The sequence below is a fragment of the Camelus bactrianus genome, chromosome 3 (assembly GCF_048773025.1).
Source record: "Camelus bactrianus isolate YW-2024 breed Bactrian camel chromosome 3, ASM4877302v1, whole genome shotgun sequence".
NCBI lineage: Eukaryota > Metazoa > Chordata > Mammalia > Artiodactyla > Camelidae > Camelus > Camelus bactrianus.
In genome coordinates, this window is record NC_133541.1 from 40,210,744 (window position 1) to 40,232,919 (window position 22,176).

At 37.8% G+C, this 22,176-nt stretch overlaps 1 protein-coding gene and 1 long non-coding RNA gene across 3 annotated transcripts in view; one reads left to right on the forward strand and one right to left on the reverse strand.

The window, feature by feature from the left end:
- RAB3C (RAB3C, member RAS oncogene family) overlaps nt 1–8,235 on the forward strand; it is a 255,698-nt gene extending 247,463 nt beyond the window's left edge. For both annotated transcript variants that reach the window (XM_045525090.2, XM_045525089.2), the window contains exon 5: nt 269–8,235. In XM_045525090.2, the coding sequence (XP_045381046.1) occupies nt 269–456 (188 nt within the window). In that variant the 3' untranslated portion in view covers nt 457–8,235. The remainder of the gene's footprint in view (nt 1–268) is intronic.
- The window catches only part of LOC123620041 (uncharacterized), a 98,589-nt gene that overhangs the window by 2,570 nt on the left and 73,843 nt on the right, over nt 1–22,176 (reverse strand). The window contains exon 3 of the long non-coding RNA XR_006728749.2: nt 691–806. This is a non-coding gene — a long non-coding RNA (uncharacterized LOC123620041). The remainder of the gene's footprint in view (nt 1–690; nt 807–22,176) is intronic.

A 22,176-nucleotide genomic window follows, 5' to 3' on the forward strand; every position in this document is an offset into this window, starting at 1 on the left:
CCTGCCAAGGTTGTTTTTTTGTTTGTTTGTTTGTTTGTTGTCTAAAGAGAATAAGATGGGACTGTCAGTAATTCTACTTTATAACTCTCATTCTTGATTAATGGCTCACAAGATTGTAGCCTTTGTCCAAATGGCATCTCATGCCTGCCTCTCATTTCTCACCCAAACCAAACCCACCAGCCACTACTGCCCCACCGTCACTGAGTCCCGTTTAATTTCAGCAACAGTATGAAATAACTAAGCTGTGGTTTCCCTATGTTTCTTCCAGGTTTTGAGTTTTTTGAAACAAGTGCCAAGGATAACATTAACGTCAAGCAGACATTTGAGCGCCTCGTGGATATCATCTGCGACAAAATGTCAGAGAGTTTGGAGACTGACCCAGCCCTCACTGCGGCGAAGCAGAACACGAGACTCAAGGACACCCCACCTCCACCGCAGCCCAGCTGTGGCTGTTAATGTCCCCACACAGGCAGCTCCGGAGGGTTGGTTGCTAAAAACAGCATTTATAAATGGTCGATTAGCCTTCACTTATACTGCCTAATAATTATTGGAGGGAAATCGATGTCAGTGGCTCATACATGCATTCAATTCTGGGGAGATTTCCTCTGTTAATATGTGGCGAATATGTGATCTTAAATTTGTAAGGACTATCCATTTACAAACATCTGGTATTTGCATGTGATTTGTTACCTGTCTTCTAGGCTCTTTGTGTTTCAGATTTCTTAGATTAAGCAACTGCTGGGACCTCCAATTATAATTTCAGTGCAACTGACTTCTGTGCCATGGGTTCAAATTCTGCTTTTCACCTGTAGGGATGAGAACCAAGGAATTGGTTATGTGTGTGGTATGGGCTGGCGGAGACCTCAGAGACCTTATTTGCTCTATTCTTAATTGAAAATCAAGTGGAAATTTTATTTATGACTAGGGATACTGTCATGGCTCTGGTCAATCTACAGTTCAGGAAATAAATCTACTTTTCAGTGTTATTAAGAAGACCATTGACTATAAAGAAATGGAAATGTTGTTTAATGCCCTTGCAAATTTCCTGAGAGATTAATATTTACCTGACTAGAAGTGAATAGTCATCTTAGTTTAGATGCTTAAGGAGGGAATTCCTAAGCCAGGACTGCTCCTCCCAACTTTTTGCAAATCTGAGGGCTCTGATGGACTGAGGTATCTGCTGAATGTGTTATGTGACAAGCATCTGAACCAAGAAGGGGATAAGTAACTGTAGAATTTCCAAAGCCTGACCTCCCCCCATAACACAGACCCCCCCCCCCCAACTTTCTAGAACCATCACCAACTCTTGGAACAGAGGTCAAGCTGAAGCCCCTCTTCCCATAGGATGTAGACTTACTTCACAGACCACTGCCTTCTCACACCTCCCTAGGTTATTCCTAGTTACAAGTTACTTAAACAGTATCTTGATGGTTCTCAGGTTGAGGAAAAGATAATTTTCATCTCTAATATTTTTCAGTCCAAGTGTTTATACTTCTTTTAAGACATATCCACATTCTGTAAGGCTATTAATGTTAAACATGCTTAAATTACTCAGAATACTCTTTAGAGCTGAGAGTTCCAGAAATACTTTAAGACACCATAAGCAATTGGAGAGGAAAAAGGAAACCATAGGAACACTCAGATTTCCTGAAGACCATTTGAATAACAAGCAAACCAATCCCATCAGTTATCTAACTGAGCACTGAGGAGAAACATGGCATCCACACCACTAGCCAGCACCGTTGACAGCTAGGACTCTCAGAAGGCAGCAGGCACGGATGGCAGATTTGGAAGAACAGTTTTAATAGGTGAACTTTCCCCTTTTTTGGTGATCATGATAAAGATTTTTTTTCTCTTTTCAAAAACAGATACTTCCTATGAAAGAATGGAGTCCAATTTTATTGAACAAGGCTATTGAGAGAGAAAGATGCATACATCCAAAGTGATCTCTGGAAGATAAATGCCTGCAAGTCAGGGAACTAGGTCACATACATGATTAGTAAGTTAGAAGATGAACATTAGAGGAGAGAGTATGTGGGGTATCTCAAGCACACCCACATTCTTACTTCTCATCTTCTTAGTTTGTGATCCACTAATTGGCAATAAATTTTCACTTTGGCACTCTGCAGGACAGGCTTCATGAAGACAAGAAAACATTAATGCTTTATTGGATTTTAATGGGGCAACCAGCTTCCAGAAACCACAGAAATTAAGTGAAGGGAAAGAGAAGTTGGGGGCTGTGCAAAGCAGAAGCCTGTCTGCATGATATTGTAGTATTTCTATATCTTAGACTAGAAAGTGGCCATGTTAAAAGATAGTTGTTAAGCTAACTTTTATAATCTAATATGCAGTAATAAAGTCAGGAAGACCTTCCCCTCCTCTCTCAGCCCCAATCTCACATACATACATACAGATGTCAAGGACCTAAGTGTGATGTTTCAGATGGCTTCTTCAGAAGGACCTTGATGGGTGCAGTATCGTAAAATGCAAAGCAAAATGAGAGAGAGTAGAAAAGTGGGAAGAGTTGAGTTTGCCCTCTTGTAAAGTCCTCCGCTGAAGAACTCATCGCTATTGAAATTAGTCGGCCCTAGAACCGGAAGACCAAAGCCCAGTGCCCTCTTACACCCCGTCAGACACACCCAGGTTGAACCGCGTGGTGCCGGTCAGAGGAGCACGATACAGCAACAGCCCGGGTGTCATGGCCAAGAACATTCGATAACTTCTACTTTACAAACCTCACTGGAAGTGAAGCCTACCTAATTGATGCTAAGTTCTGAAGCTCGCACCCTGGTGTGAATTTCACTAAGTGAGAAGTTTCCAGAAAGGATTGTCACAGAGCTCAAGTGAATTAAGCACCTGTACTCCTGCTGTCAAACACATGGAAAGAGAGAAAATCCTCTATTCCTAATCTCATCAAGAGATCCTTGTTTTAACGTCAAATTTGGCAAAAGAGGAAACAGCCCAGGGTTAACTAAGCAAACTTGTATTGGCATCAAGCTCTATCACTTGTAAATTATAACATGGCCGCGCCAAGGTTTTTCTGCCTTTTGGTCAGCATGCACACAGTACCTCCTACATTCTCTCCATCTGCCAACAGCTTAAATAACCCAGACCATTTATACTAATGGCTTAACTAAATTTGTATTCAGAAGAACAAGACACCTTACAAAGTATGTGCTCGTATTAGTTTATAAATTGTAGACATCCACCTTTTGTCTTTGATGCAACTGAATTAACTGTTTCACGTCTGAACTTCTCTTATCTGCCACCCACTTCCTCACCACCCGAACCCTCCAATTACTTTTACAAACAAACCTTGCTTGTTTTGAGCAGATACTTCCAAGAGCTTTGGTTTGGGGGCCTTCCTTTCTGTTCTTAAGTAAATAAAAGCTTGGACTGGAAATTGTTTCCTCTATACAGCCATCTGTGGAGTGGATCCTCATTTCAGCTTTTGGGGATGTGAGTGGAGGTCGTAGGTACATGAAATTCCTTAAGTTTTAAGATGGCAATTTACAATTTAGCATTATATTCATGGCTTCTAAGAAGAATTGCTTTCAGACAGTGAATTAGTTCATTGCCACTGCCCCCACAGAACAGCTTCCACTGCCTTGATAAACTTTTAACCTCCTCCTTAGACCCACTTAAAATCAGTATCCCTTTGCTGCCTGGTAAATAAGTGCTAAGATTTTTATTTGGAAAGGGATCTCTGATGATGCCTTGGGTTATAGCAGAAAGCTGCAGCATTGTTATGTTAAATGTGAACTATAAATTCTACAAAACTACACCCCACGTCATATGACGTCTATATACTCAACAAACAAATCTATTTCCCCTATTTAACTCATATCCAGATTAATCATAGTTCTTTTGCTTAGCTCATCAGTTACTTTTTGGAAACCAATTTAAACTTCCAATTTTACCTACATCTATGCTGAGAATAGACTTTCAGGGATGCAGTATTCTTTTTGAAAAGTAAAATACAGTTTACTAGTAACTGAACTTCCATGAAGCAACATTGCTTTTTGGAGCGTGACAGTCAGTAATCAGTGGCTCACTGTAACGTGCTTTTATCCAACGTGTCTCTTCGTGCATGGCGAGGATGTACAATGCCATCTTTCAGTCAACCATGGGGCGTTTGTGGGACTATATTAAAGAACATACCCAGATTCTACCAAGTTATCCCACGGCTGAAGCAGCAGCTGCATGTGAAAAACTAAAACTAATCTTAAAATCATGATTAAAAACCTTCTTGGCCAAAAAGGGTTTAATAATTTTCATATACTACTGTAATGCTCCATCAGGAGTTTTTGGTGCAGCTTCCTTGGGAGGTAGCCTTGTCTTTCTGTCTGAAGAATCTCCTCTCTCTCTAAAGTCAAGATCGCATGCCTGGGAACTGGAAGTCTTTGTCCCTTGGTGTGTCTACTCAGTGCGCTGTGGCAGGGTGCCATGTGAGCAACTAGACCCACGTGGCTTTTCTAATCACCCCCTGGGAGATGCAGCCTCTGCGGCTCTGTGTGGCTTGTATGTGCGCTACCTGTGCTTTAGTGGCCTGACCGTAAAATGCTGAAGTCCTTCTGATGAGCTGAACCATTAGGGTCGGCTTTTTAGAATCCTCATAGGTAAATTTTTGCTCAAAGCCAGTTAAAGTCATAAACCTATTTTATATTCTGAAATTGGAACAAACTGGGTAAAAGATGAAATTTATAACCAGAAAAAAAGCCTCTCTGTTATCTCTGCAGTGTATGTAAAGGGCTCTGGGTCCTAAAAATATGATATTCCCTAAGGGGGCAAATACAGGTCTGGAGAATTTATTTTAAATATATCTACCTATTGTTATTTCACAAATAAATGTTTTTTTTTTCCTTAAACACCTTTACAGAAATGCTTGACACACAGTCAAATATTTCCCTTCAGTAGATTAAAAGATTTACACTCACCCACAGTGTTGCCGCTCCCAGCACAGACTCAGTGTGTATCAAAGACAAGTAATACCTTTTCTATGAAGGGAAATGTCCACATATGGTGCTTTCTCAGTGCTAGAGAAAAGGGAGCTTTTACTACGCTCCAACTGTAACTGGGATTTGCTGAAAAAGGTCTACAAAATAGATTCCTCACACTGATTTGATTTGTGTATCTGTTCACATAACTAATTCCCATTAAAAAGAGAGGATAGAGAGAATATATTTTGCAGATGTTCCAGAGAAAAGAAATTATTTCCAAGCCTCTGTCAGAGCTTGAGTATTAAGGGCAAATCAACTGGCTAGTGGGCCCACTGGGCTTTCTATTTACAGTTCTCTTTTCTGCTTCTTGATTTTTGATCATTTCACTTTTTAAAGCACTATCCTCACAGAATGACAGGACCCAGAATAGGAAATGAGACTCAAGTTTCACCATTTACCTCCCACCAGCACTGTTATTGGTAGAGTTTCAACCAGCCCTTACTGACATGAGGTGGGGGGAAGGCGGTTACCTGTGTATTTCATTCACCTGTGTTCATACTTCATCGTGGACAACTGAGAGTTGGCTGTGGCTTTATTCCTTAGTGGAAATGCTTCATATTCATGTTGTTTGGGGCTGGAGGTTGCTTAGGCTCATGAATGCTGTTCTTAAAGACTCAGATGGTACATGAGCCGCAGACACCTGGCCTTTCAGGGACGTGAGGGTAACTTACATCTGTCTAGTGGTTCCATGCGCCTCAGAAGAGTGAAGTCTGGGGGTTGTTTCCTGTATCAGTATGATGGTTCTCCATGCATTGTCTCATCACTCCTAGGATATGTCCTGAATGAAAACTTCCTGTAATTCCTGTTAATATATTGTTAATGTCAAGATGTGATGTGATACCGTTGAACTGTCCAAATGTACAACTATTTAATGGTGTTTGTGGAACTGAAGTGTCTTAAATGTTGCATGAAATATGTTATAAAAATAGATTTGTTTTCTATTTTTCAACACCTCAGAATTGAGGGTTCATGGGCCAATAAGTGCAATATTTAATGACTTACTCAGTGTATATACAATAGTGTGAAAGAGTGAATTGTAATGAATGTGTGGGATGCTTCGATGGCTGTTTGACTTACTCAAATTATTTCTTGTAGCTGTATTGTCTAGTGGTGCAGTTTATACAGTAAATACCTACTGGTGTCATGTGAAATTCCTCTGTGCCTACTTCAAAGTATGTCTTTCCCTGTAAGACCGAACATTTAGGATCTGCAAGTATATGTCAATTTTGCCTTTTAGAATTGTGGATTTTATTTTCAAGACAGAATGGCTGTTCGTTTATTTATGTAGGCATTCCCTTCTTTAATTCAGAGTTCTCCTTAAGCCATTTATAAGGGGCTAATTTAGAAACCTAAGAAAAAATATGCACATAAGGAAAAGTCATTTTTATTTTTCTCTGAAATGTTGATCATGTTTTCATCTAAGAATTTTTACTCATATTTTATATGTCTATTTTATTGTTACTCTGTATTTTGTTTGGAAATTTAAGTGTCAATCCTGGGAATCCTAAAATATTGATGTCTTTTTAGGTGGTGGCTAATGTTATATTCACTTTCAAGTCTCAATTGTCCACACTAGTGATAAACAGGTCAGAATCCTTAAATCACATTAGTAAGTCATCATAAACTCATATGTTCATCCTCAAACCCCTTGGTTAATATCATTGGTGGCCTAGAACTTCACTGAGATGCAAAAACCAAGAAATGAGGCCTGGTAGCTGGATTATCAAAAACTCTTAGGTGTTTATGTCTATGAAGTTTAAAGTAGGCCAACTACTTTAAACTCCTATTTGCCATTTCAATTTTTGAGGCAAAGCACTCATTTTAATATTGTGCTTTGCCTTTTCATTTAGAGTAAATCATGATATCTTTAGGAAGAAAAGTTGACTTTTTCCCTAAAAATGATGAAGAGCCATTGGTTTTAGATGACCATGGCCATCTGGACATCATATCAACCCTTCAGGCCTCTCTATAGCAGTTGCCTGAAACTGAAATGTGAGGACGTGCCAGTCGCATTAAATGGCTCTGGGCTACCACCAGCGATGGGTGGCCCTGTTTTACATGCGATAGCCTGAAATTCTGTACTCAGCTCTCAGACCCACTGAAGAAGTCAAGTGAAGGTGGGTGAAACGGAGATTGGTGACAACTTTGTGCCAAATTTAAAAAAAGAAACAAATGTAAGCAGGTAGCCAACATTAGAATGATAATTTAAGGGTGTGTTTAAATGTTTAGTTACTCATCAACAGTTACTGAATACTGTGTGCTCAGTGCTGTGGGACTGAAACATGAAAGAGGTGATGGCTCTGGCCCCTGATAGGCTTGCTGACGGAAGGACAAGGAACAAAATTCCAGGATATAGTCTAAATGCTAAGTTATGTCAGGACATAGGAGCAAGAAGAATGGAGGACCTATAAGATCTGGAAGAGTCAAGAATGGCTCCATGGAGGAGGATATTAGATAGAGGAGACTGTACCAGGCAAGTATGTGGGAAAGACTGCAGTTTGTTCCCTTGAATGGAAGGGTGACAGAGCTGGCAGCTATTGGTCATTGTTTTTTTTTTCCAGAGAGCCATACTGGCCCTTGGAAACCCAAGAAATTACCCCAGTTTGGCTCTGTTTTTGTCCCAATGAGGAAGACAAGGTGCTACCTTGCCATATTCCTCTGTGCTGAGCAGCCCCAGACTCAGCCCCAAAACACAAATCAATCTGAAATCACATTGGAACAGCTGATGTAGACATTTTGCCCGTGCACCAAACCACAAGACATTGTCTAATGCAATGTCAACCAGTCAGATGTGTGCCCAGAGATTTTTCTGCAGTTGTGTTTCCCATAAAGGGCGTTGGGAAGTGCACTGATGAAGACCTTCCTTTGTAACCAGGCACTTTTGGCTCCTTCTCAGTGACTGCACTGTGGAACTCTTCTTGAGAAAAAATTGAGTAACAGCTTAATGGTTTCATGTAGTGATTGTGACGTTGATTTGAAAACTGCTGCACAGCAAATCCTGTGACCCTTCGTGTGTCCACAGGAGCGCCTGACTGGGTTTAAAGCTATTGAGTGTATTCACATTATGAAGTTTTCATTCTCTTTACTGAAATTAATTGTGTAAGAACTGTATGTGCTCTACTAGGTATTAAGTTTGTATGTGAGTTCTGTATAGAAACTGGTTTTTGTTCTTTGGGTTTATCTTGTTTTATTTTTTGGAGATTACAATAAATATCTAAGAGACTATATTCCTGAATTTCTCAGTCTTGGTCTGAGAAGTTTTTTCATCTCCATTCTATTGATATTAGTTTTGGTCCTAGGATGTCTGTTTCCATTTCTGTTTCCTTCCTTTTCCACAATCCTAGGCACAGTGCTGAGCTTGAACTAGAGACAGGAGATATATTTTCACTTAGGGCTATGGGTTTCCAACATATGATTCTGGACTTCGGTTAAGGAGTTAACTCCAACAATATTGGTAACCTTTTAAGGTAAGTGACTTTATACCTGACTGCATTCCAGAGTCAAAGCTCTTAGTTGTATTAAAAAATCGCCTCTGTTACCTGAAGATCATGTGTCCCTGTATCTAAAGTTGGGGGTCCAGTGACCACTGTGGCACTGTACTGACACAGCCTGGGAAAGGAGCATTCATCAGGGCGATGTGTGGGTGAGATGTGTGTGGTGTACAGTGCGTGGTGCAGTGATGTTCCAGGTGAGGTACCAGCTTGCCTTGGTCCTGGACCTCAGGGCATGGGGAAGCACCCAGTTATCAATCTGTTTGCATCACAGAAGATCACTACTAATTTTAAGACCCCTTAGTGTTCTAATTGTGCCACCAGCTCTATCCCTATATATTTTCTTCCAAATATACATCTAAGGCCATTGCCTGAACTCTGGGCTAAAAATAAGCTAAGCAAGAAGTTCCAGGAGTATCCACACGGGTCCATGAGTGTCAAAGTAGCTGCCTGACAGAACTCAGGGACAGGAGGGTCACCTGCCGGTCTAGACAAAGCAGGTACCATGCAAAGAATCCAAATTAAAGGGAAAGTAATAAATTAAGGGACTTCCAGTTAGACTGACATTTATAGAATGTCTTATTTGTGCTAATTTCTTGGTATATATGAAAATAAATACAGTAGGAAGCTGACCATAGTGAACTCAGACAATTGTGAAAGAGGAAAATATATGTGTATATTAATAAATGACAGTTTTTAATTTAATATATCCTAATATTTGTGTCTAATAATTAAAATGAACATTAGAAATTTGTTTCATTCCAAAAGAACTCAAAAAAGTCTTCTCTGAAATGCTATAAAATACATTTTTTTAGACAATAGTCCTCTAACCCCTGGACAAACTGATAAAAATCTCCTCAGTCGCAAGACCTCCAAACAACTACACATGCTTTGCGGCTGTTCTGAGGCTCCTTTGGCTAGGCCAGTTTGAACCGGTTTTAGCAGGAATCCCCCTCTATGCTCACCCCTCAGAAATAACTACCCTGACTTTAGTTTAGAAAACAAATTTACAGCATGGCTATTTCTTCCTCAATAGCATTGAAAAGGTAGACCTGAAAAGAACACATCTGGCACCCTCAGGAGACGCTACCATTTTCCTCTAGGTTTCCTGCTAGACTTGAAAAAGACCCCTTCCAAATAAAAGGCCACCTAGCAGAGCTCTGTGCCTGGACGCTTCTCAGGGACACCAAAGCTTCTTGGTCCTCCTACTTCGCCTTTCAGTTTCTTCTCACCTCAGCCCATGCCCACCAAGTCCAAAGAGTCTTTAATCCGGTGGAGAGAGGTCTGGCTAACTTTCCTTCCCAATTTACTGTTTATGCCCCAAGCCCTTTAGCACTAGAACTTCTTGTTTATTAATTCTAAATCTCAGGCAATTTCAACTAGAAATCATATTCTCTTTTTATACTGTATAGACAGTATCAGGAAAGCAGGTATTGATAGAAAACCTAGATTAATATGTTCAGAACAAGATCCTACCAAGCAGACAATTACAATACAATTTGATTAGTGCCACTATTTACATATAAACTTTCACGAAAGCACAGAAGAGAGGCAATTAACCCTGATTGGAGACGAGGATCGGGATGTTCCAAGAAGGCTAACTAGAAGAAATGAGGCCTGAGCTAAAACACAGGAGATGTAAGGGTTACACAAGAGCAGAAGTGGAAGAAGATGGTTCATGGTTCCAAACAAAGGGAGATGCACAGGCGACCCACAGAGGTGTGGCAGAGCACAGGGTATTTCTAGAACTCCAGCGCCATTCATATCGCTGATCAGAGTGAAAGAGAAAGAGAAGAGGCCCAGGGCAGAGATCATCACACTTGTGGGAAAAAAATTAGAAGTCTGGATTTTGTCTTCCAGCTTTGAAAAACTCTTGAAGGAACTTAAGCAAGAAGGTCGTTTGATCAGATTTGAATTTTGAAAGATCACTCAAACGGCAGTATGGGAAATGGACAAACAGGAGGCGATGGTGGAAAGAGAACAAGTATTAGAAAGTGGTTAGGTTATCTCCATGCCTGAAACAAAGGGGGCTCAGGTGTGGTGAAGAGTAGGGAACACACAATAATTCCATTAGAAGGTGGGTAATGGGGACCAATAAGATTTTAAGGGTTATAACTAGAAATTACAAGGGACCCTGGCATTTCTGGCTCAGTATATTAAGTAAATATTAGTGCCATTAACTAAAAGATAAAGTACAAGTTCTGGTTCAAGGTGGTGACACAGGGAGATCCTGAACTCACCTCATCCCAGGAACACACTGAATCTGCAGCTACATATGAAACAACTTCCTCTAGGGAGAGAAAAATCCTAAAAAATACCTGAGCAACCCATATACACTGGGCAAATTTTTAAAAAATCAAAGAGGCCGAGACACAATCACACCACAAACCCCACCCCGAGTGCGGCGGCCCACCATCAAGAAGAAACACAAAGCCCAGAGCTCCTCCCTGTGAAGCAAAGTATTTGAGCCGCACATCACTCACCCCAACTTTTAAAGCCCGCATCTGAGAGATAAACCCCAAAGCATCTAGCTTTTAAAACCAGTGGCGCTCACATCCATGAGACCCTCAAATTAATGCCAAACTGAGAAACAGCCAGAAAGGGTGTGTGGGCTTAGACTCACTTGCCTCAGGGACCAGCACAGAGGCAGCCCGCCGAGAGGAGCCCAGGCTTTAAGGTAAGCAAGTAAGCCTCTTTGGCATCAAGTGCCAGCCTGAGGGGCAGGCATCTAACTTAACACACATCTGGAGATCTGATGGGGTACCCTCCGGGGAGGGAGGCTGGCTGGCACCATCACTGTGCTCTCTCTCCTCCGTGCTCCAGCTCACCAGAATCTCCTAGAAAGGAGTTTTTGCCCTCATCTGGCACCCTGTTTTGGGTTCCTGCCCAGGTAACATCTCTAACTCACCTGGCTCTGGTGGAGTTCAAGCTTGAGAGTCCTGAAACGCTGTAACCAATGGAGAAGGAGTTCTTACATGGCTCCACCCCCAGAGCACAGCAGGAAGCAACAGACTGCAGCACCGAGTCTTCCTATGAAAGAGGCCCATTAGCTTACCTTCATAGCTACGGCCTGAGGGGCAGTTTTCAAACTAAACATACATCTAAGCACCCACTAATCCTCCCCAGAAACCTGAGGACAGGCATCATCTTTGAGCTCTCCCTCTGCCACACCCCAAGAAGAGGGCTCTTACATGTGTCTGGTACCCAGTTTTTCTATCTGGCACCTTGGTTTTTGTGGTTGCCATCCAGGGAAAGCCCCTTGACTGCCTAGCTCTGATGGCCGGTCGGTCTTGCTTGCCTGGGTTCCATGGGGTCATAATAAACAGAGATGGTTCTCAGCAGGCTACCACCTCCAGGGCACTATGCAGACAGCTCACCCCTAGTCTTTATGTAATAGAAGCCTATTTGCTTCCCCCTGGACCTTTAACCTGGGGAACAAGCTTCTTCTTTGTCAAATGTCTAGGGTGCAAAAGAGCTGCAGTCCAATGAAACAGGCTGCTGGATGCCACCTTTACACTCTCCCTATGCCTTGCTTTAGGCCACCGGTATCTTTTCTAAAGGGCCTTGTATACTCAACTGGCACCCCAACTTTTGCAACTGCCATCCACGGGGTGCCCCCAGATTGAATGGATCTGTGGCCAATGCTTATGCTCATAATGTTATGCTTACAAGCAATGTAAGTTATGCTTACAGTCACACAAGACTATATATATCTGAATACTTAAAAAGCTGCTGCCTGAGGGTTTGGCTTCCAATCAGCTTAAATCTATGTGCTGAGATATTTCCCTTTAGGACACTGACAACTTCAACTACTGAGAGCCACTAAAAATACAATATTCTGCTTGAACAATCACAAAGGTTTGAGATACAACTAAAACCTAGGGCAGGGTTTGAATAATAAGGTTCCTGTCTTACAAGAAGACATCCTTCAAGACTGGGAGAGGTGGGTGTTTTATCTAATGCATAGAAACAAACAGAGAGTCAAGGAAAAGGAAATAACAGAAAAAATATGTTCTAAAAGGCATAACATACCTAGTAAGTTCTTAACAAAAAAGACATAACTGACTTGCTTGATAAAGAATTTTAAATAATGGTCATAAAGAAAATGCTGGAGAGGCTGTGGAGAAAAGGGAACCCCCCTACACTGCTGGTGGGAATGCAGGTTGGTGCAGCCACTGTGGAAAACAGTATGGAGATTCCTCAAAAGACTAGGAATAGACTTACCATATGACCCAGGAATCCCGCTCCTGGGCATATATCCAGAAGGAACCCTACTTCAAAATGACACCTGCACCCCAGTGTTCATAGCAGCACTATTTACAATAGCCAAGACATGGAAACAGTCTAAATGTCCATCAACAGATGACTGGATAAAGAAGATGTGGTATATTTATACAATGGAATACTATTCAGCCATAAATACTGACAACATAAGTGAAGTAAGCCAGAAAGAGAAAGAAAAATACCATATGAGACTGCTCATATGTGGAATCTAAAAAAAAAAAAAACAGAAGCAGATTCATAGACATAGAATACAAACTTGTGGTTGCCCAAGGGGGTGGGGGGTGGGAAGGGACAGACTGGAATTTCAAAATGTAGAATAGATAAACAAGATTATACTGTATAGCGTAGGGAAAAATATACAGGATCTCGTGGTGGCTCACAGCAAAAGAGAATGTGACAATGAATATATGTATGTTCATGTATAACTGAAAAATTGTGCTCTACACTGGAATTTGACACAATATTGTAAAATGACTATAACTCAATAAAAAAATGTTTAAAAAAACTAATGGTCATAAAGACGTTCAACAAACTTGGAAGAATTAACACTGTGAGAATTTCAACAAAGGGATAGAAAATATAAGAAAGTACCTAACAGAAGTCATCGAACTGAAGAATCTAATAACTGAACTAAAAAAATACACAAACCAGGTTCAATAGCAGACCAGATAAAGAAAAGAAAGGGTTAGTAAACTTGAAGACAAGGCATGGAACTCATCAGAACAGTGAAAGGAAATGATGAAAAAAAGTAAAGATAGCTTAAGGGACTTAAAGAACAACACCTAGCATACCAATATTCATATTACAGGGCCCCAGAAGAGAAGAAAGAAATAAAGATGTCAAAAACATATCAACATATCTGAAGAAATATTGGCCCCAAACAGCCTATCCTGGGGAAAGAAATAGACATCCAGATAAAGGAATCCAGAAAATTCCAAGTAAAGATAACCCAAAACAGCCCTTCACCAATATACATAATTAAAATGTCAAAGTTAAAGACAAGGAGAGAATCTTAAAAGCAGCAAGAGAAAATCAACTTGTTACATACAAAGAAACCCCCATAAGACTATCAGATTTTTCAGCAGATAACTTTGCAGGCTAGAACAAAGTGGTATGATGTATTCAATGTACTGAAAGAAAAATTCCAACCAAGGATCTACACAGCAAAGTTATCATTCAGAATTGAAGGAGAGAGAGTTTTTCAGACAAGCAAAAGTTTAAAAAAATCATCACAACTAAACAGTCCTTACAGGAAATATTAAAGGGACATTTTATGCTGAAAAGAAAGGGAACTAATTAGTAACAGGAACACATGTATAGCATAAATTTCACTGGTAAAAGTAAATATATAGAAAAGTTACAATAATATAATGTAAAAATGGTGGATTAATCACCTGTAAAGCAAGTATGAAGGTTAGAAGGCAAAAATAATAAAATAACTGTAACTACAATAATTGGGAAAGGGATACACAAGATAAAAATATGTAAAATATGACATTAAGAACATAAACTGTGATAGGGGAGATTAAAATGTAGAGCTTTAGATACATTTGAACTTAAGTTGTAAAGAATTTACATTGGACCATTATAAATAAGTTGTTTTATTAAAGCCTCATGGTAACCACAAGGCAAAAACCTTAGTAGATACACAAAAGAGAAAGAGAGAGAAACCTAAGCATGCCACTACAGAAAGTCATATCACAAAGGAAGAGAGCAAAAGAATTAAAAAACAAAAACAAAAAAACCAAAGAAATACAAACAGCCAGAAAACAATAAAATAGCCATAAATACATACTTTTCAATCGTTACTTTAAAATAAATCTACTAAATTCTCCAGTCAAAAGACATTGAGCATCTAAATGAATAAAATAAAAATTTAAAAGAACCATCTATATGCTGTGTACAAAAGACATAAGTATACACACAGACTGAAAGTGAAGGGATGAAAAAAAATATTCCATGCAAATGGAAACTAAAAGAAAGCTAATGTAGGTATACTTATATCAGACAAAATAGACTTTAAAACAAAGACTGTAATAAGAGACAAAGAAGGGCACTACATAATGAAAAGAGTTCAGTCCAACAAGGTAATATAATATTTGTAAATATTCATGCATCAGCACAGGAAACACCTAAATATGTAAAGCAAAAATGTACAGACCAAAATGGAGAAATGAATGGCAATATAATAGTAGTATTGGACTTTAATACCCCACTTTCATCAAAGGATAAATTATCTCAGATGATCAACAAGAAGCATCAACCAAAAATGATACATTAGACGAGACTGACTTAACAGGTATGTACAGAAAATTTGACCCAAGAGGTTATAGATTATTTTCAAGTGCACATGGAACATTCTCTAGGATGGATCATATGTTGTGCCACAAAACAAGTCTTAATAAATTTAAGAAGACTGAAATCATATCAAGCATCTTTTCAACCAGAATGTTATGAAACTAGAAATCAATTACAGAAGAAAACTGGAAAATTCACAAATAAACAGAGATTCAACAACATGCTACTGAATAATCAATAGATCAATAAAAGAAATTTAAACATACCTTGAACAAGTGAAAATGAAAATACAACAAACCAAAACTTATGTGATTCAGCAAAGGAAGTTCTAAGAGGGAAGTTCATAGGCATTAATGCCTACATCAAGAATCAAATATCTCAAATTAAAAAATTTAACTTACCCCTCAAAGAACTAGAAAAAAGAACAAATAAAACCCAACTTTATCAGAAGAAAGGAAATAACAAAGATCAGAATGGAAACAAATGGAGACTGAAAGATAATAGAAAACATCAGTGAAACTAAGAACTGGTTCTTTGAAAGTATAAAACAAAATTGACAACGTTTAGCTAGACTCACAAGGGAAAAAAAAGGACTCAAATAAAATCAGAAATGAAAGACATTATAATACATACCGCAGAAATAAAAAGGATTGTAAGAGATTACTATGAAGAATTGCATGCCAACAAATTGACAACTTAGGAGTAATGATAAATTCCTTGAAACACACAACCTAGGAAGATTGAATCATGAAGAAATAGGAAATCTGAACAGAACAATTACTAGTTAGGAGATTGAATTAATAATCCAAAAAAAAAAAAAAAATCCCAACAAACAAAAGTTAAAGACCAGATGGCTTCACTGGTGAATTCTACCGAATATTTAAAGAATTGATACCAATCTTTCTCAAACCCTTCCCCCCAAAATAGAAAATGAAACACTTCCAAAATCATTTTATAAGACTAGCATTACCCTGATAACAAAACCAAACAAGGAAACCACAAGAAAAGAAAATTTCAGGCCAGTATCAATGATGAGCATAGATGAAAAAAAATCCTCAAAATATCAGCAAATTGAATTCACCAATACATTATAAGAATCATTCACCGTGATCAAGCACAGTTTATTCCAGAGATGCAAAAGTGACTGAACATTCACAAATCAATGTGCTACATCATATTAACAAAATGAAGTATAAAAACCTCTTATCTCAATAGATGTAGAAAAAGCATTTGACAAAATTTACTATCTATTTATGATAAAAACTCTTAATAATGTGTGTATAAAGGGAACATACCACAATATAAAAGGCCGTATATGTACATAGCAATAAGTCCATACAAGCCCAAAGCTAACATCAGTTACAAGCCCAAAGCTAACATCACACTCACTGATAAAAACCTAAAACCTTTTCCTCCAAGATCAGGAACAAGACAAAGATGACCACTCTCACCCCTCTTATTCAGCGTAGTACTGGAAGTCCTAGCCAGAAAAATTAGACAAGGAAAAAAAGGCATACAAATTAGACAGGAAGAAGCAAAGCTGTCACAATTTGCTCATCTTATATACAGAAAATCCAAAAGATTCCACAAGAAAAAAATGTAAGAACTAAATAAATTTCAGGAAGTTCCAGGATACAAAATTCAGTATATAAAAATCTGTTGCATTTCTGCATGGTAACAATGAACTATCAGAAAAATATTAAGGAAAAAATCCCATTTAAAATAGCATCAAAAAGAAAAAAAAACAGTATAAATTTAACCAAGAAAGTGAAATACTTTTATGCTGAAAACTGCAAAACATTGATTAAAAAATTGAAGAAGATACAAATAAATCATAAGATATTCTGACTCATGGATTGGAAGAATTAATATGGTTAAAATGTTCATACTACCCAGAGCAATCTATAGAGTCAATACAATCCTTATAAAAATTCCAGTGGCATTTTCCCCAGAAACAGAACAAACAATCATAAAATTTGTATGAAACCACAGAAGACCCACAAGCAGCCAAAGCAATCTTGAGCAAGAACAAAGCTTGAGTATGAAGCTCCTTGATTTCAAACCAGATTGCAAAGCTAGTAGGATGTTAGCATAAAAACAAGTATATAGCTCAATGGAAAAGAAGAGCTAGTCTAACAGTAAGTGCACACGTATATGGTCAATTAATTTACGACAAAAGAAATAAGAAGCCATAATTGGGAGGAAACAGTCTCTTCATTAAATGATGTTGGGAAAATTGGATGGCCACACGCAAAAGAATAAAACTGGACTTCTGTCTTACAGTATTTAAAAAATTTACTCACATTGTATTACAGACTTGAATGTAAGACCTGAAACTATAAAACTCCTAGAAGAAAACTTGAGTGGCAAGCTCCTTAACATCAGTCTTTGTGATTATTTTTTTGGGATTTGATTCTCAAAACAAAGGCAACTGATGCAAAAATAAACAAATGGGACTATGTCAAACTAAAAAGCTTCTGCACAGCAAAGGAAATCATTAACAAGATGAAAAAATAATCTACTTACTGGGAGAAAATATTTACAAATCATGTATCTGTCAAGGGGTTAAAATGCAAAATATATAAAGAGCTTATACAACTCAATAGCAAAAAAAAAGTCTGATTTTTAAAAATGGGCAGAGGATCTGAATATACAGTTTTCCAAAGACACACAGATGGCCAACAGATACATGAAAAGATGCTCAGCATCGCTAATCATCAGAGAATTGCAAATCAAGACCACGATGAGATGTCACCTCATATCTGTTAGGATGGTTATTATCAAAAAGACAAGAAATAACAGGTGCTGGTGAGGATGTGGAGAAAAGGAAACCTCTGTGCACTGTTGACGGGAATGTAAGTTCATGTAGCCATTATGGAAAATAATATGAAGGTTCCTCAAAAAATCAGAACCACCATATGATCCAGCAATTCTACTTCAGGATATTTATGCAAAGAAAATAAAAACACTAATTTGAAAAAGGCAAACGTACCCCTGTGTTCACTGCAGCATTATTTAGCCAAGAAATGGAAACAACCTAAGTGTCCATCGATAGATAAATAAAGATGAGATATGTGTGCATGTGTATACTGGAATATTATTCAGCCTTAAAAGAGATGGAAAGCTTGCCATTTGTGACAACACAGATGGACCTTAAGGTAATCATGCCAAGTGAAATAAGTCAGAGAAACACAATTAATCTATGATCTTCCGCAATGGTGGCACCGGTGGCAGTGGTGGTGGTCTCTTTAGTAGAAGAGGTGAAAATTAAAAGTGACCAGTGGAAGTCTGCTTTGACACACAAGTTGTAGGTGGAGGGTCCTGCTGCTCTTTAACACATGGGTCTAACTAAGGCGAGACCTCCATGACTCAAGGGAGGGAAAAGAAAGGGAAGACGACAAATAAAGAGACTGAAGGAACATGTTTCCTGCATCTGCTTCAGGATTTTAGCAAGAGGTCTGCCCACGGACACGTGGGACTCCTCAACTCAAGGACTCCCCTTCTGAGCCATGGGCACACGTCAAACGCCAGGTGCTAGGCACACACCTCCCCCTGCCCTGCTGCCAGCTCTTTTCTTTTTTTTTTTTAAGTGTCATTTAATGGCATTTTCTTTTAAATACACTCTAAACTTTAGCAGTGAGTCAGTGCCTATAAAAAAAAGTCAAAAACTTTTGTTCTATCACCACCTCCTGGAAAACAAAAGAAAATCTTCTAATTGCCAATCCATTGACTGTTAGAATCAAGTAAACAAAACCTTCCTAAATCAGAAGGAGCACTCTGCCCAGTAAAGCTGTCCTTTGGATATGAAGGAGAAATAAAGTCTTTCCTTGACAAAAGCTGAGAGAGTTCGACCTGCCTTACAAGAAATGCTGAAGACAGCTTTTCAGACAAAAAGACAAAAGTACAGAAAATTCTGATCCAGGTGACAGAATTATATTTTAGAATAGTGTGCTAAACACATAATTATAGCATAAAGGTTAAAGAAAAAAGCATTTAAAATAACTATAGCTACTACAATTTTGTAATAAATTCACAGCATAAAAAGAGGTAAATTATGACATCAAAACTATAAAAGGAGAGAAGTAAAATGATAGAAATTTTATAGACAAGTGAAGATAAATTGCTTTCAGCAGAAGAATAATTATTTAATATTGGTATGTTCTCTGTAAACCTTATGGTAATCACAAAGCAAAAATCTAGAGCAAAGACATGAAATTTTAAAAAAAATGGGGAGACTCAACAAATCACTATGGAAACCATCAGCTTATAAAGGTAAACAGAAACAAGAAACAAACCATGAGGATCCAAAATAACCAAAAAGCAAAAGATAAAATGGCAGCAGTAAGCAATTACATATTAATGATGTCAATGATCACCCTAAATGCAAATTAATTGAATTCACTAATAAAAATGCACAAAGCAGCTAGATGGATTAAAAAAAAAACAGGACCCATTTATGTGGTGTCTACAGGAGACTCACTTCAGTTATAAAGGTATACATAGGTTCAAAGTGAAAGGATGGAAGATGATCATCTAAGGAAGCAGAAAACAGGTATAGCCATACTCAGGCAAAACAGACTACAAACCAAAAATGGTAACAAGAGAGAAAGAAGGTCATTATGTAATGGTTAAAGGTCAATAGATCAAGATAAAACAATTGTAAATATATATGCTCCCAATATCTGAGCTAAATATATTAAGCAAATACTAATAGATCTTAAGGGAGAAATAGACAACAATACAACAATAGTGGGATATTGAAGCCCCTACTATTAGCAATGAATATATCATCCAGATAGACAATCATCAAGAAAACATTGGAATCCAGAAATAAACCCACAGACCTATGGTCAATTAATCTTCAACAAAGGAGGCAAGAATATACAATGGAGAAAAGACAGACTCTTCAGCAAGTGGTGTTGGGAAAACTGGACAGCAGCATGTAAATCAATGAAGTTAGAACACTCTGTCATTCCATACACAAAAATAAACCCAAAATGGCTTAAAGACTTAAATATAAGACAAGACACGATAAATCTCCTGGAAAAAAACATAGGCAAAACATTCTCTGACATAAATCTTAACAATGTTCTCCTAGGGCAGTCTACCCAGGTAACAGAAATAAGAGCAAAAATAAACAAATGGGACCTAATTAAATTTATAAGATTTTGCATGGCAAAGAAAACCAATAAGCAAAGCAAAATGACAACATACAGTATGGGAGAAAATATTTACAAATGATGTGACTGACAAAGGCTTAATTTCCAGAATATATAAACAGCTCATACAATTTAACAATAACAACAGCAACAAAACCCAATCCAAAAATGGTCAGAAGACCTAAACAAGCAGTTTTCCAATGAAGACATACAAATGGCCAATAGGCACATGAAAAAAAATGCTCAATATCACTAATTATCAGAGAAATGTAAATCAAAACTATAATGAGGTATCACTTCACAGCAGTCAGAATGGCCACCATTCAAAAGTCCATGAACAATAAATGCTGGAGGTGTACAGAAAAGGGAACCCTCCTGCACTGCTGGTGGGAATGTAGTTTGGTGAAGCCATTATGGAAAACAGTATGGAGATTCCTCAAAAAACTAAAAATGGACTTACCATATGATCCAGCAATCCCACTTCTGGGTATATATCTGGAGGGAACTGTAATTTGAAAAGATACACGCACCCCAATGTTCATAGAGGCACTATATACAATAGCCAAGACATGGAAACAACCTAAATGTCCATCGACAGATGACTGAATAAGAAAAATTGTGGTATATTTCCACAATGGAATACTACTCAGCCATAAAAAAGAAAATAATGTCAATTGCAGCAATATGGATGGAACTAGAGATCATCATTCTATGTGAAGTAAGCCATAAAGAGAAAGAAAAATACTGTATGGTATCACTCATATGTGGAATCTAAAAAAAAGAAAAAAGGAAAAGAAAGAAAGAAAAAACAACCACTATAAACTCATCTACAAAACAGAAACAGACTTGCAGACATAGTAAACAATCTTATGGTTACTGGGGAAAGGGAGTGGGAAGGAATAAATTTGGGAATTTGAGATTTACAAATGTTAGCCACTATATATAAAAATAGCTTTTAAAAAAGTTTCTTCTGTATGGCACAGGGAACTCTTAGATATCTTGTAATTACCTTTAATGAAAAATAATATGAAAATGAATATATGTATGTATATGCATGACTAGGACATTGTGCTGTACACCAGAAATTGACACATTGTAACTGATTGTACTTCAATAAAAAAAATAAATAAAAAATAAATTGAACTGAAAAATTGTGCTCTACACTGGAATTTGACACAACATTGTAAAATCACTATAACTCAATAAAAAATGTTTTAAAAAATTAATTAATAAAACATTGGAATTGAACAATACTTTAGAACAAAAGAACTTAACAGACATATACAGAACATTACATCCACTTGCAGAAGAATACACATTCTTCTCAGGTGCACATGGAACACTCTGCATGATATATATATGATAAGACACAAAACAAATCTTAGCAAATTTAATATTACAATAACATCAACTATCTTTTCTTACCACAATGGTATGAAACTAGAACAAGAGGAAAGTGAGAAGATCTACAAATATGTGGAAACTAAATAGCAAGCTTCTAAACAACAAATGACTCAAAGAATTCAAAAGAGAAATAAATAATCTCAAGCAAATGAAAATACAATATATTAAATCTTGTAGGATGCCACAAAAGCCATTCTGAGAAGCAAGTTTATAGAAATAAATGCATGTAAGAAATTAGAAAAATCTCAAACCACCTAACTTTACATCTCAAAAAACTAGAAATAGATGAACAAATTAAGCCCAAAGTTAGCAGAAGGAAGGAAGTAAGATCAGTGTGGAAATAAATAAAATGGAGACCAGAAATATAGAATCAATGAAAGTTAAGAGCTGGTTCTTCAAAAGGAACAAAATTGACAAACCTTTAACTAGATTAAGAAAAAAGACAACACAAAATGCAGAATGAAAAAGAATACATTATAATTGATACTACAGAAATACACAGGATCTTAAGAGACAACTATGAACAATTATATCCCAATG